Below are 20,984 nucleotides of genomic sequence, written 5' to 3'. Positions count from 1 at the left end.
GTTTGTTTTAAGCCAGTGCTCAAACTGAAGCAAGCTTACCTTAGCGTAACTTCATTTCCAGCGTGAATGCATCATGGTGAATACCTCCGAGAGGGTGAGTCGGGTGCTCAACGTTCAACAGCTCTATTACTGAGCATTATAGTGTTGATAGTTTCCACAAAAGTTGTTGATTTATGTATCGATGTGTGATACCATGCTGTCAGCTGAGGTAATGTGGCACACTAGCAGCTTAGCACTAGCGAATATTAATATCGCTGGCGGCTTAGCGCTACAGCAGTGCGAGATCACTAGTGGGTATTAATTTGATGTCGGAGGTAATAGTGCATTTGTACGGGGGGAGGGGGGGGGGTTATAAGTGTCTCGTTTGCTTCAGGTATTTCAGTTACTTGATCCCTTCAACTTGCCATGAGTGATGACGAAATTCAAGTTGGCGATCCTTCGCGCAAACGGCATAGTACCGCCCTTCATTCGGGTCCACGTAAAAAAGTGTAAGCTAGATTTCACCTGGTTGACTATGCCTTTCTCACTTGTCTTGTACAGGACTTCATCTAATCCCCTTGTTCTTCACGGCTGACATTTTGGCCAGACAGTATTCTCCCTATGCAATTTTCCTGCTCTTTTGACTTCCGGTGTGCTGCGACTTGAAGAATTACAGAACTCTCCCATCGAGGATTATCCAGCGGAGTGAGTGCGCTTTGACAATTCTCTGTCGCCAGGACCTAAAGCATTTTCAATGGAGTGTTCGACGCTGTAGGGATTCATTTCTGGCTGGGCTTGCAGAGACTGTTTTTACCTTAGTGTTATGTTTGCACTTTTGTAGCTTACATAATCAAGTTACCTTTTCACCAGTTCTACTATGAGTCTGAGTATTCAGCAAGTTTCTATCATATTTCCTCTTCTCTGAGCCTTGAGCCTGGTCCAGAAACCCTTTAGGGTCGAATAGCAGCTAGGTTCTGCAAGACCCAACATTGTTCAGACTCACCATCTGAATTGTTGTACCTTCAACGCGAACATAGGGTGTTCATGGAGCTAATAGATTCATATCCCGGTCTTTTAGCTCGTCTAACGGATGGCGATGAGGAGGATATCATCAACGTGGGAGAATTAGTAAGTTTTTATTCTGCAATATCAGCGTACTCATCATTTGCAGCTGGGTAAAGGGGCCTCAGGTGTGTGGGGCGACGATACCAAGACCCTAAAATCTGCTGTCCTCGAATGGCTCGTGCCCAGAGGACAACCACTCATCCCGCCTCTCTCCCGGAACATCAAGTCGGACCATGGCTTTAATCACGAAGTTACCGGTAGATTGCTCTGCCCTGCAGGCCTTGACTGGTCAAACGTAGAGTAAGTTCTTACACCATCATACTAACCATCTAATAAAATACTATCCAGAACCAAGCAAAGTCTGAAGAGCGGTGAAACCGCAGTTCATGGTGACCAGTGGCCCATGTTCTTATATGCTGGGTACGACTACGATCCCGATGATCCATGGAAGGGCTTGCTAAGGAGTGAGATACTAACTTTGTAAGTTCATTTCATTGCCGATGAAGTTCTTACTCTAAGCAATACATAGGGTTTCAAGCATGTTTTCACGTCTCCAAGCTCGGTGGATAAAGAGCCAAAGGCTACGCGCTCCGGCAATGCTTACCTACATGGTATGAAATCCATTACTAAAGGCTCTCTAGCTTATATCGCAACGCAGGCACGCAAATTTCACTATGTATGCCTTCCCCTGCTGACTATTTCTTCAGATCTGATTTTCCTTGACTTTGTTGTCAGTGTTTTCGTGCACTGACATGGTCACGGACTCCGAGAATTTTTATCATAGCATTCTTGACTTACTGGAGGATCCTGATGAGATTGAGGAAGTTACTGACCTTATGACGTGGTGGATGCGGTTTGTAATGCATTTTATCAGCTCTAAGCTCTCTAAATTTACATCTTTAATAGTTGGGTTTTTCCTAATTCTTCTTCTTCACAGCACAGTATCAGCAAAAATAGCACGCTGTCCAAGATTCAGGAAAAATGCGCTGCCTTGCAAGAACTAGTCAGCGCTGCTGACACTAATTAGTTATTCATTTTTCATAAGCGTAGTATCTTCTAATATAGTTAATGTTGGCTTCCTATATGAATATATATGTGATGGAAACACCCCAACTATCTGTAGTGAGATTACTGAGTGTTAATTTGGTGTCATTGTTAATAGTTTCCAGCACATGACTATACCCCTGTAATGGCAGATATGCTCTGTTGACAGAGAGCACCTTGTTGTGTCTTGATAATGTAGTGCCAGACCTTGACTCACAGTCAATGATTGTTCTTTTCCCCATTGGAAGCTGCTCCTGTAATGGCAGATATGCTCTGTTGACTGAAGACACCCTGTTGTGTCTTGATAATGCAATACCAGACCTTGACTCGCAGTTAGTGATGATGCTTTCCCCCATTGGAAGCTTCCCCTATAACAGTAGATATACTCTCTTGACAGAGGGCACTTTGTTGTGGCTGGATAATACAATGCCAGACCTTGACTCACAGTTAGCAATTGTGGTTCCCCCCATCAGAAGCTGCCTATCTAAAACTAGACATACTTGATAGAAGATCAGCAGCTTCATAGGGCAATGTAACTCAATGCCATACCTTGGCATACTGTTAATTATTGTAGAACCTGTCACCAGAAAACAGCTTGCTATGGCATGATAACTTGATATCATATACTGGCACACTGTCTGTGAATGTAGATCCTATCATCAGAAGCTGGCTATGTAAAGCCAGACATATTAGATAAATAATCAGCACCTTGCTACAACATGATAACCTGGTATCATCCACTGACACACTGTCAATGATGTGATAACTTAATATCATGCCCCAGTATACTGATATTGATGGTGGCTTTCACAATCAGAGTCTAAGTATTTAAAGCTAGACATTCTTGGTAGAAAATAAGCAGCTTGATAGGGCAATGATAACTCAATGTCATGCCCTAACACTCTGTTATCAATGGTGGCCCCTGACATCAGAAGCTGACCATTTAAAGCTAGACACACTTGGTAGTAAGTTGGCATTTTGAATGGGCATGATAATTCAATATCATCCTGTGGCACACTGTTAGCAATTATACACCTTGCCATCGGAAGCTGCCCCTGTAATAGCGGACATGCTTGATAGTACATCAGCATCTTGATATGACATGATAACTTAATATGATCCCCCAGCACACTGTCATTGATGGTGACTTCCACAATGAGAAGCTGCCTATCTAAAGCCAGACATACCTGGTTGAAAACTCGCATCTTGATAGTGTATCATAAGTCAATATCATTCCCAGGCATAATGTTAGTGATTACATATCCTACCAGTGGAAGCTGGCTATGCAATATTAGATACATCTGGCAACAACAGACCAGTGTGCTAGTAGATCACAACTTTGTACCATAGGCCTATCAATATCATAGACTTGGTAGATCCCACCAACGTAGTCTACCTATCTATTCCTTTATCATGTGATCTACAATTTTGGTATATATTTTCAATATTATACATCTAGTAAAGCTAGCTAAGTCTTTGTCAAACTCAGGTAAATTTCCTGATGTGAGTCGCCACTCGAAATATACATGAAAACCACGTGAGTTGCCAAAAAGAGGTTTAAGCGAGGTAAGCGATGCAAGCGAATCTAAGCGCATCTAAGCATATCTATGCGAAAGCCACGCGAGCTGGGGACTCCTCCTGAAACCGTCGCACTTTACTTCTTAGACTAGTCCACACCCGTTCTGCCTTCAGCACAGGAAGCAAAAAAGAGTGCGAAGCACTCTTTTTTTAGCTTCCTGGCCTCAGCTTCATCCTAATAATTCTGCAAGCTCCTGATGAGCATTGTTCCTTTGGCTTCCTGGCCTCAGGCTGCATCCTAATAAATTGTGCATTTTGTTATGAATAAGAAGTACATTTATAAATTATGAGCAGCAGTTCAAAAAAAACTAACAGTACATAGTACATAAAATCAGTCAGTTCTACATTCTTTGAGCAGGATTCTGACAAAAGTAAAAAAAATACAATCTACTACACAACATAAAATTACAAAATATGTAACAGTATTGAATGTATTTATTTTCTCATTTTTCCCTGCCACCCGTCTCCCATCTCCCATCTCCCGTCTCCCGTCTCCCGTCTCCCGTCTCCCGTCTCCCGTCTCCCGTCTCCCGTCTCCCGTCTCCCGTCTCCCGTCTCCCGTCTCCCGTCTCCCGTCTCCCGTCTCCCAATTTTCCTGTCCTCACATTCTCCAGTTTTTGAGTCTGCATTGTCTTTGTCTCCTTTTTTTATTTGAATCTTATCTCCTGTTACTGCATTTGTTATCTCCCTGTCTGTGATTGTATCATATGTTGTTCCATTTATGTACATATACTGCGACAACTAACAATTACAGTAGGCAAAACACTCAAATCCCATTGTCCCCCTGCTCAAACACCATGTATTACCAACATCGTGCTAAGTTTCCAATGGGCGACGTTATTTGAGTCGCCGCTCGAAATATACATGAAAACCACGTGAGATTCCCAAAAACAGGTTTAAGTGAGGTAAGCGAGGTAAGCGCATCTAAGCGCATCTACGCAAAAACCACGCAAGCACGCGACTCCTCCCGAAACTGTTCTCCCTTTCTTCTTAAGATTTCAATGGACAACTCATTTGAGTCAAACCAGCGTTGAACCTGCTCTGTAATAATGTCTTCATCGTCATTCCCATCATCACCATTTCCTCATAATCCTTCAGGTTCCCTCCATGAAGCCGGAAGTATTGGGTCCGCCAACAATGATGCAAACCAAGAACAGCGCCAACATGAGTTGTGGTCATATTTGGTACGGAGTCCTTTCAATATTAACTTATCCGCAAGCACCGAGTAGTTTGACATAGATGTCTGTCGACGGATCAGACCATGCAATTGATGAACAGGATCTGTTGTTCACTCAGTTCACCGTTGACACTGTATTCACAAGTTATGCTGCAGCGAAGAACTGTGTTCGCCAATACACCCAACTGTTGCGGCTTCTGACACGGGAGGAAGCTCTATGGGCAGAGAGAGTTCAGAAGGCAAAATGTGTAATGCCGGAATACCAGTCTAGATTCGTGTTCGACTCACAGCAGCCTTGAACCCTTCTACTACCCTTTCCATCTACCATTGCTTCCTCCGAGTCAGGGCTTGGTTAAATTTTATACTTCCAGTGTACCGCTATTGATCTACAGCGCATTGATGAATCGATGACTCCTCGAGGCCTTGCCTGTGCTCACCATTCATATCATTCAGTGAAGCTTGGACGCTGGGCGAGAGAACATTGAACAAATATAGCAAGATGCCTGACTGAAGATATCACAGACAATGCCAGTTTGCTGCTGAAGGTTATAATTTCCGATTGATCGTCACTTGAAATGTGAAGTTCCCTTGGAGGGACCTGGAGGAGTGATGAGTGCCCTGTTACTGTTCCGACGTAGATCGGTTCCCAAAAGCTTCCACAAACAAGGTACGTGCAAGCATCAAATTATATAACATACCAGGACTCCAGTCACCGGTGTTTGACATGTAAGGTAAAAATTTTAGGAAACCATACCACAGACTATATAAGCTTCAACTCTGCAGGCAGGTGAGGATGTGTGCCCACAATGCACTGGCTGCGAACGTTCTCTGACAGCCTTCACACAGTTCCAATAGTCCAATATGCTCGTACTTGGTGATACCATTGCCATCAGCCAGCGAACTGCAGTACTTTCTGTTCTGTCAGTGCCGGACTTGCGAGCTCATTGACGAGAGGGCCGGCCTGTCTGCGGAGATAGTGGGTGATTCATTGTTGACGCATATCTAGAATGATAGAATTAGTACCTGTAATATGTATTAACAATGTTAGTCTCTCGTGCCTTGCTAAGATTCACTGAGAAAAGCATCAAGATATGTCCAATACACAAGTAGAGGGTACATACACGAGAAACCACACATGCTAGGAGACTGGTGGCAATAAGCCATTGCATGACCGCAACAGTTGGTTTCGAAGCAGACTGGGGTGCAGTGCTCCGTCAAAAGTCAACAAAAGCATTCCCATGCTATATTGCGACATCGGGTCCAATCCTTGAGGTTATGAGAGATGATGCGCTCCCCAGTAGCCCGGTTGACTGGGCTAATACAAGTCAGCGACAAAGGGGCAAAACATGGTGTGTGTGGCGCTACACATACTATGCTATCACAACTGTCTCACCCAGCTCGCGGGAGAAAATGGTGAATTCTGTGCCGGCACATTGGAGCGCACGAACGACATGAAAAATTTCGGGATATGTGGGCATGGTGTTGGTTGTAGTAAAGCAGTAGAACACTATGGGGGAAGACGAAAGGATACTACTAGTGAGTGAGTGAATTATTGCACATACTAGCTTTTATATACCTGGTTCTCCGGCAGCATCACTCGAAAAAAAACTTAGATATTTCCCGCTCCTGGATCATTCTCAATTCGACATGGATAACCGATCCTTCTGAGACACCGCTAATGTTAGTTTGCATCTTGGCAAGGACTTAGGCTGTGATTTGGTGAAATAGAAACTCTTAGCAAGGATAAGGCATGTGGATTGAGGGACAATCGGTGTGCTTGAGCGTTCAGAAGCAGAGGGTAAATGACAGTTGCACATGGTCAACACTGTGAAATCTGTGACAATCAAAATGTAGGCTACTTAGAAGCAAAAAAAAGCTTGGGATTAGTGACGGTTGCTCACCTGGTGGATATTTTAGAACAAAAGGCAAGCTTAGACTCAGTGACGGTAGGTCCTGCTTGGTTTAAGCTAACCGAAAGCGCTGATGTTTTCCCAAACCAGGCAATACAACTTAGGTGTTGCGCTCAAGCGTCATAGATCTCAGCATTGATTAATGTCCAACCTAGCCGATATCGACAGTATATGAAGAGGTCTGTAGAACAGCTAAATATTGTAGCTATGTCTTTTCTTACTGACTTTCAGCGCTCTGCGGTTCAGAGTGCACAGATCCTCCTTGAAAATGCTGGTCTGTCTCCACGAGACCTGGATTCATTCTCGTCGTCGTCATCATCGCCGTCACCACCGTCATCATCACCGTCACCACCACCATCACCTTCATCACCTCCTCCTAGTACTCTGCCTAAATTCTGCCCTGCTTCTCTATCTACTCGTAATACCTGTCTAGCTGTTGCTGGCACCCGTTATACCCCACCTCCTGCACAACCTTTTACAGTGGAAGATCGTCTGCAAGGACGGCATCGTGTCACGCGCAAGACTTCTGCACATGCCATCATCGAGCACCCAATTGGTGCCACAGTTGAGTACCCACAGACCGGATGCCATGCCGACGAATCTGTTGCCCATATCTTTCATATAAACCCTTCCATGTTTACTTCTACCTTGCATCCTAAGTCGAGCTTCCAGTATTCCTTGGGTGACGGGCACGGTGGTCAAATCATTGGGAAATGTCTAATGCTCCATGATGCTGGAGGGCAACCAGTTTCGTGCGCAAAGCTCAGAACATCATGTAAGTAATTTATACATCATCTTTGGGTGATTCTCAAATGTTCTTGCAGGCAAGGGCCTCAAAATTTGTTCAGGACGTCAGCATGATATCTCTGCACACCATTTCACCAATGTTTCTGAAGTTTTAGCTCACCATCCATCTACCTTGCGACGACGAGGTCCTGCTGGCACTGCTGACCAAGAACTTTTCAAGAAAACTCTTGCGTTTTTTTGTTGCTCTTAGTCTTCGTGGCTGCTCGCCTCATTCTCCTACTGATGGACAGAACAACACAGACGTAGTAGGAGATAGTAGCATAGATATTGATGATAATTTTGAGGGTCTGACAGCTGACCAGTATCTCGACAGCATCTCTACCAGTTCTGATACCGATCTCCATATTGGCTGCATACCATCAAGTCGTCGACCAGTCAAAAAAAAATGTAATGGAAGACTTGTCATGCATTTTGATGCATATAATCAACCATTTATTCGGTAAGTTTTTATTTATCTACTATTGTTCACATTTATCTCACATTCCGCATCACAGATGCAGCCTGCATTCTCACACTGCACGCTCGCATTTATTCATACAAAATTTGCAGGAGAGTGATACCTGCTACTTGCAGGCACTACTGGATGACGACCACCACATGATTACGAAGTGCGAGCAACTTGCAAAGTCACAGGGATATGGTCCCCTGATGCCGTGTAGTTTTGTTACTGGTCCATCATCACAAAAACAAGTGTGCCATATGTTTTTTTCCTGTTTTGTAGCTCGTTATTTTCAATCATATCCTTGTGCTTCAGCACATTGGCATCGCCGGGCTGATGGTACATTGAAGCAAGGTGTTCTACGAAAATGGGCACACAACTGTGCAGCATCATTTGACATATATGTTCCTGAAGATCTATTTGCCTGCCCTCAAATACTTGTCCTTTGCACCAACCCTCATTCACATCCCCCTCCTCTACCTGTCAAAACTCTGCCTCCCCTCATTGATGTATTTCATGGATTAGTTTCCCTCATGAAGTGGAAACTTGCAGATGCAACACCACGACGAATATACCTGGATACGGCCTTTGTTGAGGGTCTTCATCGAGTGCTCGACTGGCAATTTCCTGATGGCCACGATGCAATGCTTCAAGACCTCCATCCATCACTCGCTAATCTTGACCATGTGCGTCGCCTTATTAACATAACGAGGTCTATGAAGTACCCAAGTGGAACAGGATTTGAAGGTATGTTCATACAATATTTGAACCACCTAGTACAATCCCTGATTATCATTTTTTTTCTGTTTAGGTGCACGTCGTCTTGCAAACGAACATGCATCCCTGCCTCTGGAGCAGCGCTATGTCCGCTGTGCAGAAACACACGTCATTGAATGTGGTGTGGAGTTCAAACTGGTCGTGTGTATGACATCACAAATGTCATCACATCTCATACAAGCCAAATGTTTGTCTATTGACACCTCATTCAAACAAGCACAAGGATGGCAGGAGTTTGAGATTGAATCATGGGATAGTGAACATTGTCGCTGTGAGTGAAATAGATCACTACTTGTACCCTTAGGTATTAATGGTTCTTCAGCTGTTGTTAGCACTCGTGCCTTCACCACATCACAAAGTGCGAAGGCACACTTAATTCTCTTTCAGCAAATTTTTGACATTGCATCTGCAGACACTGGCCAGTCTTTTTCATTTCGCCACATTCATGGCTTCAGGTGCGAAATTGTTATTGCTGACAGCCACAAAGGCCAAGGACTTGGTATGTTTGATTATCCTCATCCGTGCATTCACTGATGCATGAGACATAGGCTTAGGAATGTACTGTGTGCAGCTTTCACATTCCATCTCAACATCATGCACACATGAACCTCACCGACGTGTGTCCGACTTGGGCCCATATGATCATCTTCGCCGTTTTTACCGGCTATGCGTAGCTCACTTTAAGAGAAATGTTCATGCTCTTCACACACATGTTTCGGACAAAGTTTACTCGGCAATGCTTAGTTTAGCGACATGTGAGGAACACCCAGACATCCAGAGAACATTCAATACTATTCATCGTGGTGGGCCAAAGGCTGCAGGTAATTATTTACAATCACAGGAATCGTTAATTTTCACTGACATTTTTACTAGCATGGTTGAAAGACAAACTCGAAGGAACAAAATTCGCACTTCCGGCACTGTACCAACCTATGAGCTTGATTCCTCTCGCATTATGGAAAGCATCACCTTCTACGACCAATGGGAACGAGCAAGCTCACCGCAATGCGTACCGCGAAGGTGTACACTTGACTCTGTTAGCTGGAATCATGAAGGGCATGAAGTTCGATCAAGGAGCAACGAGTAGCATGAATGTCCATGCCACATTTGGAGTCTCAACACGAGACCAAGAGGCAACTCAAGTTTATCGTGCAACAAGATGTATTGTGCGGCAAAGTACGAGCTTTATCTTGAATATTGAATATAACTGAACATTATTTTAGCTTTGGCACAAAAAAAACACTACAAGTCCTCACAACCTACAGCCACGCCACGACCTCTGCAACTTCTTACTGTTCGCAATGTCACGATGCCAATACAACCAGCCACCAGACACACTGCCACCACATGCGCCATCACAATGCCACCATATGACACGGTTGACGAGGATTCCGTCCTGACCACTTTCAATGAGCCACCATCAGTCTTGCTTCACCAACCACTGATGTCATCACAAATCAGCACATTCAACAGCCTGTCATTTGCACTACAGCCAGGTGCACGAATCATAGACTACTCACTGACCAGTGTTCCGTCTCCGTCATTAATTATCATAGACAACTCAAAATGGCGCATCTCGACATATAGCTCCCTGGCAGGAGCACTTGATGAACACTTTCAGCACACTGAAGGGCGCAGTTGACGAGGCACGATGGCGCTGGATCTGTTGAATTATTAGATAAAAGATTGTTAGACAAGGTCATAGCACCATAGATGTAGTACTTACTTGCCACCCGATCGGTCTTAGCATTCGTGTGGTCGACGTTCGCCTTCGAGTAATCCAACACACGTTGTTCGAGGAAGTTGGTCTTCCCCTGTAGTGAGATCATGTCCATGAAGTCAAATGGATTTGTGTCATTGCACACCTCATCAATGCCTAGCGACACCAACAAACGGTCTGCGACAAACTCGATGTACTGGCACATGAGCTTGGCATTCATACCAATGAGGCCAACAGGGAGAGCATCTAGCGAGACAGTCAGCATAAGATAGCATAATGAAGAGCAAGCAAAATTGGTGTGCATACCTTCATCACGACTGATGAGCTCGTTGGAGAACGTAAGACCAGGTATGAGACTGCGCTTCTTGAGCCAGGAGACAGACGTGAAAGAATCCAAGATATCCATAGTACTGGGCAGAGGGTGTCGATGGGAAGGTGAAGCAAAGTGACGTCCATTGTCATTAAGACGGTTGGTCCAGCTGGTGAATTGTTGAGACGATGTTAAGTTGAAGATGAATTCACAAATAAAATTAAGCCACTCACTTTCAGGTAGGTCAATTTCACCGACAAGCCTCTGGCAAAGCTCTTCAAGCTCGTCTTCGGCGTCCTCAGAGTCCGGCGAGACTGAACGCTTACGATCATTGAGCAAAACAGGATCGGGTACGAGAACAACAAGCCTCGAGGAAACCTGGCTAGCACGTATCTGATGAGGGAGGATGATATGGAACATAAGACCGCAACCGAGAGACTTACTAAGATTTACTCGGCTTAGGAATACTTTGGGAGGAGTTGCTGGGGTCCATGGATGACAAAGGAACGTCACCTTGCACGTACCTTGTTTGCGGAAGCTTTTGGGAGCCGATCTACGTCGGAACAGTAACAGGGCACCTACGACTCACCTGGAGGAACTTTTGAAGCTCTAATTTGAGAGATCAACGCTAACTGCTTGCAGGTTGCTCGGACAGTCAAATGGAAGACACAACACTGATCTTGTCCTATTATATATAGTTCCGTCGCATTGAAAATTAATTATGAATGCTGATCGATTTATTCCATTAATTGTGCTGCTGATCCAGTGTGCCGGTATTGGCTGAGAACCCTGCATCATGGGGCCTGCTCATTCAACAATTAAATTCTCACGGAGCTGCTAGATTCAATATCTCACAGGCAACCTTGACGCCCAGCTACATATCACATCAGCAACCAAATATAAATCATACAATAACTTGTTTAATCCTACTTTATGCGCAATGTCCCTTTTGGGCCGAACAATAGGCTATCTCATCCTGGTCATACAATTACATCAGAGGAAGAGAGAAAAATCAACGAGCAAGAGAGCTATTTGCACGCATACGTTCGCCAGCGTAATATATCCAGATGGGGAATGGTATACCGATGACGATGGCAAGACCTGCAAGAAGGGAGTTGCCTGGCCCATAATCGAGTGCTGCGAACATTTGCTGTCCAAAGAGAGGGAATGCGAAGCCAAATAGTGAACGTAACGTCTGATGATATGTTTAGAGGGTGCCGACAAGGTTTAGGGTAGGCGCAACTTACAGAAGCTGCTGCAGTTGCACTTGCAGCATATGTAAACGTATCTACGAGGTATAATTGAACAGGAAGGCTTCAAAGAGATTAGCTGCGAATGGTGGTCTGATACGAGGTACACCCACAAAGTTGTCATTAGTCCAAACGAAAAGATGGCGGTACCGATGATGGGCATAATAAAGTTGATTTGGGCTTGTGCAGACCAGCCATACCAACTAAACGTAGGTTAGAGTTGGAACAACAAAAGTAGAGTGTATGCATATCTCACAATAGTCCCACTGGGGCGAACAACGAACCAAATATCAGAGCGGGTATGCGCATCTCCGGCGTACCAACTCCTCCATTTTTTGCAGCCAACTACATCATGATAAGATACACTTCAATCAATGCGGCAGAAGTAAAGGCAGTCTTAACGTACGTGAATGTATATCTTGTCGGAAAGTTTGGCACCGAAGATGGCGGCGCTTACGAATCCAACGCCAAGTCCAATGTATGTCAGACCTCCGATTCCGACATTGAAGTGGTATACTTCCGAAAAGAGGGCTAAACGCAAGTTTTTAATGTTCGTTCCCGTGTTACTGGGCCAATATGATCTTACTTGGGAACGTGGAAAACATCAAGTAGTAGATGCCTGACAGATGATTTCAGCCCACATTCAGCATAACTCGATATAGGATGCAAAGCACTCACCATAAATCCTGAACAGATGGTATCAGTTAGCTGCGTGATATACTAGAATAAAACTTACAGAGCAACGTATAAGCTGAGGATGAAGCATAGAAAACTCCGCGTCAAAAGTATGACGGGTCGTTTGAGGTTGATCCACAAGTAAACCCATTTATTCATCTGGAGTGCGGTGAGGGTAGGATGTCCTTCAGGAACCTTTTCAAGATCCGTAGCTATTTTGTCACGACGAAGCCTGATGACTGGTGCATAGGATTCTCTTAAAAAAGCAATGCCGATCACTGCTGCAACACCGCAGATCGCGGCGACGACATAGAAATCATATTCTATGCCGAGCGACTCTGCGATGAAGCCTCCTATGACGGGCCCGACAACAGGGCCTAACGAAATGAGTATGAACTTGCGTCAAGATGGCAGACAGTGAAACGCACCTATTAAGGGTCCGGAATAGCATAGCGCCATAGCGGAGGCACGTTCGCGTTCGGAGAAGAGGTCGCTAACGACACCTCCGCCACATGCGATGGGTGCACTCCCCGCAAAACCAGCTTTGCAAAGACTAAGTGAACTCGTAATAGTAGTGGTTCCATAACGTACCTAGAAACCGAAAGGCGAGGAAAGCTGAAGTGTTGGGTGCGAAAGCACAGCCAAGATTAAACACGAGGAAGGAGAGGTTCGATAAGTGGAGGACCTTGAACTGATTCAGGCAAACTGTTCCACCGGTCTTAAAGAGAAAGACGCACCCACACACGACCATATACTTCAGACAAGGGTGCGGCAAATAAAGGACCGATGGCCAGTGACAGAACAAAGATGCTGAGAGTCAACGCTGTGATTGTTGGATCGGTTATACCATATTTTATGGCCACATCTGGCAATCCGGGTGCCATGATGGAACTTGCTAATGGAGTCACAAAAGTGTAGAGTGCAAGCTGAGCCAAAATTAGGCCTCGTGATTAGATATCCAATTCTGATGAAAGAACCGACGATTGCAGTGGCTGTCCATTTTCTTGCCTGAGACCAATTTCTGGGGTTGACGGGGTCGTCTTGCCATTCATCCTCTAACTGTTGAAGGTAATCCGGAATTTTTTCCTCGAGGTTGTCGTCTGTAACCGCGGAGGCGCTGTGGAGCTGAGAAAGATGAGGTTCGCCTACATCATCTCGATTTGGTACGCGAGTATTGGAGTTCTCAATATATACCGTTCGTGGAGGAGAGCCTGGAGAGGCCGACATTGACCAGCGCTGTAGATGAGAAGAGCTTGGACGGGGGGGAGATAAGACGTGTTCCGGAACATACTGTTGATTAAATAGGTAGTGGGTGACTGAGCAGGTATTACACAGTGCTGTAAAATTATACTTTGATGACAGGCGCGGTAATCGGATCAGGATATTAAGCTGATCCCCGCTCCATTACTCAAGCTAATTGTACGATTTCGTCATAACGCCGGCTGTCATCGTGGTCCTGTCAGGAGCAAACTATACGCAGTTAGCTCAGCTGTTTTCAATGACATTGTGGCAATGATGAGCTTACCATCGCGCCTCTTGTGCACTGTCCTCGTAGACCTTTCTCGCTTGTCACCACAGGTGCATTGTGCTATGCAAACCTTTACAGACGAAGAAAGAAAGTCGTTACATACAAGTTCGGAACTGAAGACAACACAGCCAAACTAGTCCATGAATTTCATACTTTATAAATAAATAGGCGTTCAATGGAACTCTTCTGACCGCTGCGCTCGGTGGACGCCGTCGGTGGCTTCAAACTCCGCGACAGGTGATTTATTACCATATACAGACATTGCCGTCTCGTTTAATTATAATTTCTTCAGACTCGGAACACCCAAACCGTTCAAAATTTCCAGAGACATCTGGCGCTTCCGAGACCGGCGGAACTCACAACTATACTTAGACTTCAGAAATCAGCGATGTCTCGGATTAAGTTCAGGTTCTAGTACATAGAAGCGAACGTTCTTGCCTTTCAGTGCGTACTCTATCGAGACTAGCATAAGAGTGACTAGACCGATACTAGTAGCACCTCGCCGCGCACGCTGTGGGTCCTTCATCAGGCTACTCTGAAACGGATGCACTTCTACTGCCTCCATCCGAACCCCGGGCACTTGTTAGCGTCCAGTATTGAACAGACTCATGGAGGCAGCGCTCCCACTAATTCCCCGCTACACATCAAACCCATGGTAGGGTGCCTCCTGTCCTTCAATCAAAGCGCCTGTCAACTTTTTAACCTCCGAGTGGGATTTGGGGAAAACAATGATAAACACGTGCCCACACTTCAATTGTTGCAGGGAGTATAACATATTTGTTCCAGTAATCGTATAAAAATCAGAGGAAAAACTGTCGTGTGCTACATCCAACTCAGTGAGACTCCATGCGATGACAGTAGATGACGAGCTCACACAACGGCACTGTATGGTATCTTGAGGACAACCAGGAACATCAGTAAATGGAGGTATAGGCCAGTACTAGTGGCAGCTCGCCGCGCACGCCGCGGATTCTTCATCAGACTACTCTGTCCAGGCCAAAATGGTGCACTTCTACTGTCTCCACCCTGCTGAACCCAAACCCGGGGCACTTGCTAGAGTCCAGCATTGAACAGAGACGATTCCCCTCGTGGAGGCGGCACTCCCACTACACACCAAACCCATGGTAGGGTACCTCTCTGTCGTCCAATAAAAGCGCCTGTCAACTTTTCAACCTCCGAGAGGGATTTAGTGAAAACAATGATCAACAAGTATCTACACTCCCGTTTTTGCAGGGAGTACAACCATATTTATTCCAGTCATCATATGAACAGCAAAGGAAAAACTGTCGCATGCTAGATCCGACTCGTTGGGACTCCATGTGATGATAGTGTATAACGAGCTCACCCAACGGCACTGTATGGTATCTCGAGATCATACTAACAGTCTCGAGGACAACCAGGAACATCAGTATATGGAGGTACTCACCTTTTCCTAGAACCTACCAGTGGATCGCATTAATCTTTTCTTCTCTTGTCCAGGATGCAGCATTTGTCGATACTGGGCAGTGTTTTTGTCAAACCGAGGCGAGCTTACTCGTGCAGATGACTTCGGCTCTTTGAACCTCTTGTCGCCGGGGAAGCAGACTTATTCATGGCGATACCACGCCCAGACCCGGCGGGCACTGAGTACTGAAGGGCGAACGGGATGGAATGTTGACACTGCAACCGGATTGGCTAAACCACTGGGCCTCGTGCCCCAGGTCCCAAGCCACCACTAGGTCCCGACCTGAATACCACCCCCTGAAGACGGCGCGATGTCAGCGGCGGGCCAGAAGATTTACCTCATTATCTCACGCCCGAGCTTACTAAAGTTATGGGAGTACTGAGCTGACGTGGGTCGGGTTGCCTAAGTCATGGTGCGGGCCGGTGCAACCGACTAGAGAGATACTGAGGCCAGCATGGTAGAGAGAAGTCAAGCAGCTGAGAACCTCGGCAAATGTGGTCAAGAAAAGAGGGTCAGGTCCCAGGTCCCAGGTCCTATACACTGTGCTGTTCACGCCGCGAGCAACGTCTGTGAAGGTCAGCAACCGAATTGTATGATTCTCTTGCATGTTCACGGCGTCTTTAAATCGTGGACCTTGGTGCACGCTAGACGTTTCCCTCAAAACCTGGGCGTGTTTCGAGGTCACTTAGGAGACAGGTAAGAAGGTGGTGAAAACAACACATACCTGTGGCGTCTGGTGAGGACTCACTCTTGATGGCAGTGAAAATCAAGGCAAATTAGTTGCCTCACGAATAGAGAGTATCAAGCCTAGCTCAAAGAACAAGAACCACCGTGGGTCGTCGGGCGTTCAAGATGAAAGGCTAGCGGCGAAAACATGAGTGTCAGTTGGATACCATGTAACAACGAGTCTGAGTTGCAAGCCACATACCTTGCTCAAGAATCCGGATTAACGTAGTGATGGAAACTAAGCACTGTGAGTATGATAGAAAAGAAGAGAGAGCGCACGAAGGGCTGAAGGGCTGAGTGTGTATATAGTACGACAGCGTGATGGGGCCGCAGTTAACATTATCGATTACAGACTGAATTGACCACCATGGAGTTGCTTTGAAGGTAAGTAGGAGGCGTCATACACTAACCGTACGTGCTGTTGGCGTCACTGAAGCTTGAAGAGCTGCTATGATGACTCGAGAGAGATCAATATTTCCACCGCGTGAAGCACACGTCAAGAGACAAGGCGTTGATTGTTCTGAGCCTTGCATTCGGGTACGACTTTAGTAACGGTATATATATCGCACGTATAGACGCAGATACACAAACCGTTGAATGAAAGTTATTCGACGCGTCCAAGACATATCCGTCACGTGATGCAAACCTTCTGATCCTAACAACGTTAAACACACACCAAGCCAAGGACATGTTCGACCAGTACTATAGTACTAGTCACATTTTATAAAATTGTGAACAGGCCCATTGGAAGGCAGAACCTCGATGATGTCCCAGGTTTTCTTTACAACCGAATATTCATTCATATTAATATTGTGATAGACATCCGATATATATACCCAACAATTATAGACTTGAGTGTCATAGCCAAGGAGGCTAGTTCAACCTCTCCCGATGCGGAGCAGCGCAGAGGACATAACCCCCACTTTTGTAGGTGGAATTATCCTATGGATTCTCTTCTTGCGTTGCGCCCGCATCCAACTCACCGAAGAATCCGCCAATGTACAGATTTGATGCGATAATGCGGTGTAAAAGCACAAATGGTGCGAAGGGGCTGTTTCGAAGCGCAGAACCACCCAGTAAATGAAGACATGGGCCGAGAGCAGACAGAGGGATTCCATTTTGGATGCGCACCCGATCGCGGCGAACTTGCCCAAGAGCGACGCAGATGTCCTTGTAACTTGTAACTTGTGGCATGACCGAAAGGAATCGTTCTGGTGAAATCGTACGTATACTACTCACTGATGCGGAGTGACGCGCTGGGAAAACCATGACAGACTAAAGAACAGTCTTGGGCAGTATCAATGCATACTTCTTGCCTTGCCGTCGCCCGTCTTGGAAGTTTTGCGTCCGTTTTCGTTCAATGGATGATGTATCTTGCCTGTAAGGACAGTTTCATGAGAATTGTATGGCATAGGCTATGGAATCGGATGTCATACGCGCTTACGGTCTGCTGGCAGGTCCTGCATGTCCTTCCCAACTACAGAAACCTTCGAGATCGTTGCCTGGAACCCTTCAATGAATGCAGTCGCGTCTTGATGCGGCAGGAATTGTTCCACGAATGTACACATAAACACCAAGGTGATACCAATTACAAGGACTAGGGCGACGCCAGCGTGAGTTCTTCGACAAGACGCAGACTTTGATTCAGGGCCGGCATGATGGTGGCACGTCCAACTCGGCGCTGCCTGCGATATTTCATGATATGGAAACGAAGCAAATATCTATCTAAGGCGTGTCCCTAAAGCCCATCAAGTACTGCATAATCTGGAAGGCGGCCTGAAATCATTGGTTCCTGCATTAGGACGTATGTGCACACCAGCATTGTCAACTCACCACTGGCGCAAACTGTGGAATCCTACGGAAGACATCAGAAACGAGACCCTGTGAATTGCAGCGAACTCACATGTGTCCACTCAAGGCTACTTCGTAATATGTGAGTCCCCGCTCCGAGTGTGTGGTGCCATAGGCACCCACGCCATCGACAATGAAGCTGTCGTTAGCGATAGGCGTCTGGAATCCTTGCAAACCATTCCCTTAGAATATAATGAGTGATTCGTAGCGTCAAACATTACAAGTCACGCACAGGTCATGCTACAGATGAATCCTATCAATGAAAGTGATACAGTCACACTCAAGAACGCACTTACTTTTGAATGGCAATTCTAGTTCTAAATTATGGAACCGTGCGTCAGAATACACGAAGATTAGAGTCGAAAGTGAAGTCATACCCATCAGCAATGAGAATGAAGTCGGCGAGACCGTGCACAATGACGGTCCGCTGGTTCTTCTCTATAACATTCGGTAACACAGTGAAGGCAGGAGGCAAGCTGCTGTCTCCGTTGGGAAAGACATTGATATTGGAACATTCCGACCACTGTGTCTCGACAGGCGCGTGGATAGCTTCCTTGACGTCTATTCGGTTAAAGTAGATCGGAGACTGCGTCTGTGGGAATGACCCTCTAAGTCTTCGTCAGCCGGGTTGCATTCAGTCAATGATTGAATAGCCTACGGGAAACCTAAGACATCCCATAGAATCGGATACTTGCATGGAGAAGAAGTCAATATAGTACTCATTAAAATCCTCTTCGACTCACAGTATCCCAGATGCGATAGATATCGAAAGCAGGGTTGATAATCAATGCATTATAGAAAATGTCATCCCAGACATCGCAGCCTTCGGCAAACTCGATAGAGTCCTCCAGGTAGAGGAAGAGGACCTGTTGGAGGGTATGTGACGTACTGATCCATGTAGCCAGTGTAATTGCACGTCGCGGCCTTCTCGTTGAGGTAGTCCATGTACGTTTGACTAAATATCAATCGGTCAGTGACCTGCAACTAGATCCGAGTGAAATGAACGGACTTGAAAGAAAAGAGACCGGCGTATTTGTTCACGAAGTCCACTGCAGGGATCTCCTCTTGCACCACATCCCACGATATCGAAGCTGAGGAGTTTCGTGTATAAGCACTTGGGAAGAGACAGAGCAAGTCAAAATGTTACTTACGATCACTGATCCATATTCCCTGCAACGAGAGGTCTAATTGAGTGGGGTTCTCGTAGATATAGTTAGCAATATCTTCATTGGTCTCTAAGTCACGTTCAAAGAAAGCGACATTTGACTCACAAGGCACGTATGTTCCAGCGTACTGAACGCAGTCAATACAACGTTTACCGGACTCTCTGAGAACTTACACTTTCACCCGTTAAATACAGCTTTTTGCCTTTGAGCTCCGAAAAGACCTCAAGGAACTGCTGCAAGAAGCCGACGACTTGAGTAGCAACATCATCCTCGTTCTGTGCGTCTGGGATGCCTTGAGAAAATCCCGTTCCAACGGGTTGCTCCACCCAAAGGACGGAGGATAGGTTGGTCCAGCTCTGTTGATTCACCTGTCGGTTTTGCCTGACCCCAAGACCAACTGAAAGGCTTCAAACATTTCAGCTATAATGAGTCTTGTCGTCAACAAGGAGGCTTACCCCATTCTCTTGCAGCAAACCTTCGAGGGAGGAGCAACCAGGGCCACCGTTTGTCCTTCAGATATAAGATGTATGGTCAGCAACGAACATCACAGCACTTCTGATGACGCACCAAAAGATTAGATCATCAAGACTCCCTTCGGGGCCGGGAGGAAACAACCAGAAATAGAGCTGATGTCCTTAACTTCAGCAAATGGTGTGCATAGGCTACCCGTGTACTCGCCTGACGAGTCTCGTTAGGGCTGTTGCTGATAGGTAAAAGACCTGCCCAGCTAGGACCGACGTCGAAGTCGACTAGAGGAAGGGATGTGCCATCGACATAAAATTCTAGACGAAAATAGATCAGACTTATTAGATGTCTACTTGTAACACGTTATTCACCTGAGGCCTTTGGATTCGTGAATGTGATATTCTGGACACCACTGCGCTTCACGCTCCGACTTTGAGAGCCGCTAGTTTGCCAACGCTTTGCTGCCTCCAGTTGGTATTCGCCAATCTCGCGCTTGGTCATCTTATGAGCACTAGCGGCGACCACTGCGAGCAGAGCTGCATATATGGCGAGAAGACGCATCACCGTCAAACAAGCGAACTTGAGTTTGTGAGGGGGAAATAGGGAGTCGTCTGGTATCGTGCATGGGGCTTTTATTTAAGATATGGGTATTTCTGTACTGGTGGGAACGGACAATTAAATCATTGAGTACACATGCATATCGAGTGATGATCATGGCGGCACCATGTGTTCTTCGGTCGCGCACTGGCAGCTATTCGTAGCCCGGGTCGGATCAATTTGGCTGATTAATCGTGATTAGCACATGTGTGATACTACTCACGGTCCTTGGTGAAGCCTTCAAGACGAGTCAAGTTGGGACATCGGGCAACCCATGCATGAGTTGCTGTGTTCAACGTGCGAGTGCTCCGAGTCACTGCTGGTTGTTCGTTTCTCAAAATTTTCACGAGTTGCAGACGCAGTGCGAATGTATCCGTTGCTTTTCCCGCATTGCTCGGTGGCAGATCCATCTGTCAATTAGGTGAAGTGATGGCGCATGTACAATGTCGGGATTCTGACCGGCCTTAGTATTGCAA

At 46.0% G+C, this 20,984-nt stretch overlaps 6 protein-coding genes across 6 annotated transcripts; 2 read left to right on the top strand and 4 right to left on the bottom strand.

Moving 5' to 3' along the window:
- Window positions 1-412: 412 nt before the first annotated feature.
- F5147DRAFT_658289 (uncharacterized protein) lies at window positions 413-2,071 on the top strand (the record flags this gene model as incomplete). The annotated part of the gene is made up of 8 exons (XM_041434416.1): window positions 413-488; window positions 591-684; window positions 1,017-1,107; window positions 1,151-1,344; window positions 1,393-1,524; window positions 1,603-1,655; window positions 1,780-1,897; window positions 1,951-2,071. 8 exons carry the CDS (start codon window positions 413-415, stop codon window positions 2,069-2,071), a joined length of 879 nt encoding a protein of 292 aa, XP_041286089.1.
- Window positions 2,072-6,960: 4,889 nt separating this feature from the next.
- F5147DRAFT_586929 (uncharacterized protein) lies at window positions 6,961-9,987 on the top strand (the record flags this gene model as incomplete). The annotated part of the gene is made up of 9 exons (XM_041431957.1): window positions 6,961-7,528; window positions 7,578-7,749; window positions 7,874-7,999; window positions 8,055-8,272; window positions 8,315-8,746; window positions 8,811-9,032; window positions 9,081-9,275; window positions 9,325-9,597; window positions 9,650-9,987. 9 exons carry the CDS (start codon window positions 6,961-6,963, stop codon window positions 9,985-9,987), a joined length of 2,544 nt encoding a protein of 847 aa, XP_041286088.1.
- Window positions 9,988-10,536: 549 nt separating this feature from the next.
- Window positions 10,537-10,887, bottom strand: F5147DRAFT_559035 (ferritin-like superfamily; the record flags this gene model as incomplete). The annotated part of the gene is made up of 1 exon (XM_041430557.1): window positions 10,537-10,887. A coding segment is annotated over one exon (351 nt), but the record flags the coding sequence as incomplete, so codon positions are not given.
- Window positions 10,888-11,669: 782 nt separating this feature from the next.
- F5147DRAFT_841062 (major facilitator superfamily domain-containing protein) lies at window positions 11,670-14,000 on the bottom strand. Its single transcript, XM_041444345.1, has 12 exons — window positions 13,713-14,000; window positions 13,469-13,657; window positions 13,323-13,416; window positions 13,160-13,273; window positions 12,793-13,108; window positions 12,735-12,742; window positions 12,643-12,675; window positions 12,463-12,587; window positions 12,313-12,401; window positions 12,170-12,259; window positions 12,054-12,120; window positions 11,670-12,001 (listed from the first exon to the last, which is right to left on the bottom strand). The coding sequence occupies exons 1-12, from the start codon at window positions 13,956-13,958 to the stop codon at window positions 11,819-11,821; spliced, it is 1,554 nt and encodes a 517-aa protein (XP_041286086.1). The 5' UTR covers window positions 13,959-14,000; the 3' UTR covers window positions 11,670-11,818.
- A 3,204-nt stretch (window positions 14,001-17,204) lies between these two features.
- Window positions 17,205-17,660, bottom strand: F5147DRAFT_725266 (uncharacterized protein). The gene has a single exon (XM_041439108.1). It carries the CDS (start codon window positions 17,621-17,623, stop codon window positions 17,372-17,374), a length of 252 nt encoding a protein of 83 aa, XP_041286085.1. The 5' UTR covers window positions 17,624-17,660; the 3' UTR covers window positions 17,205-17,371.
- Window positions 17,661-18,154: 494 nt separating this feature from the next.
- F5147DRAFT_755532 (Alpha/Beta hydrolase protein) lies at window positions 18,155-20,472 on the bottom strand (the record flags this gene model as incomplete). The annotated part of the gene is made up of 14 exons (XM_041440334.1): window positions 18,155-18,205; window positions 18,263-18,284; window positions 18,577-18,597; window positions 18,658-18,888; window positions 18,939-18,970; window positions 19,024-19,103; window positions 19,147-19,235; window positions 19,290-19,371; window positions 19,432-19,513; window positions 19,620-19,814; window positions 19,902-19,956; window positions 20,014-20,072; window positions 20,125-20,228; window positions 20,283-20,472. The coding sequence occupies 14 exons, from the start codon at window positions 20,470-20,472 to the stop codon at window positions 18,155-18,157; spliced, it is 1,293 nt and encodes a 430-aa protein (XP_041286084.1).
- Between the last annotated feature and the right edge of the window lie 512 nt (window positions 20,473-20,984).

The sequence above is a fragment of the Suillus discolor genome, assembly GCF_016758755.1.
Source record: "Suillus discolor strain FC423 chromosome Unknown F5147scaffold_107, whole genome shotgun sequence".
Taxonomy (NCBI): domain Eukaryota; kingdom Fungi; phylum Basidiomycota; class Agaricomycetes; order Boletales; family Suillaceae; genus Suillus; species Suillus discolor.
The sequence above is the reverse complement of the archived record's forward strand: the minus strand, read 5'-3'. Positions and strand labels throughout refer to the sequence as shown.

Coding starts and splice junctions, on each gene's coding strand:
- F5147DRAFT_841062 (XM_041444345.1), bottom strand. CDS start 13,958: ATGTCGGCCTCTCCAGGCTCTCCTCCACGAACGGTATATATTGAGAAC. Junction 13,109..13,159: donor CTATTCCGGACCCTTAATAG/GTGCGTTTCACT, acceptor TCATTTCGTTAG/GCCCTGTTGTCGGGCCCGTC. Junction 12,002..12,053: donor GTGCAACTGCAGCAGCTTCT/GTAAGTTGCGCC, acceptor ACATATCATCAG/ACGTTACGTTCACTATTTGG.
- F5147DRAFT_725266 (XM_041439108.1), bottom strand. CDS start 17,623: ATGCCACAAGTTACAAGTTACAAGGACATCTGCGTCGCTCTTGGGCAA.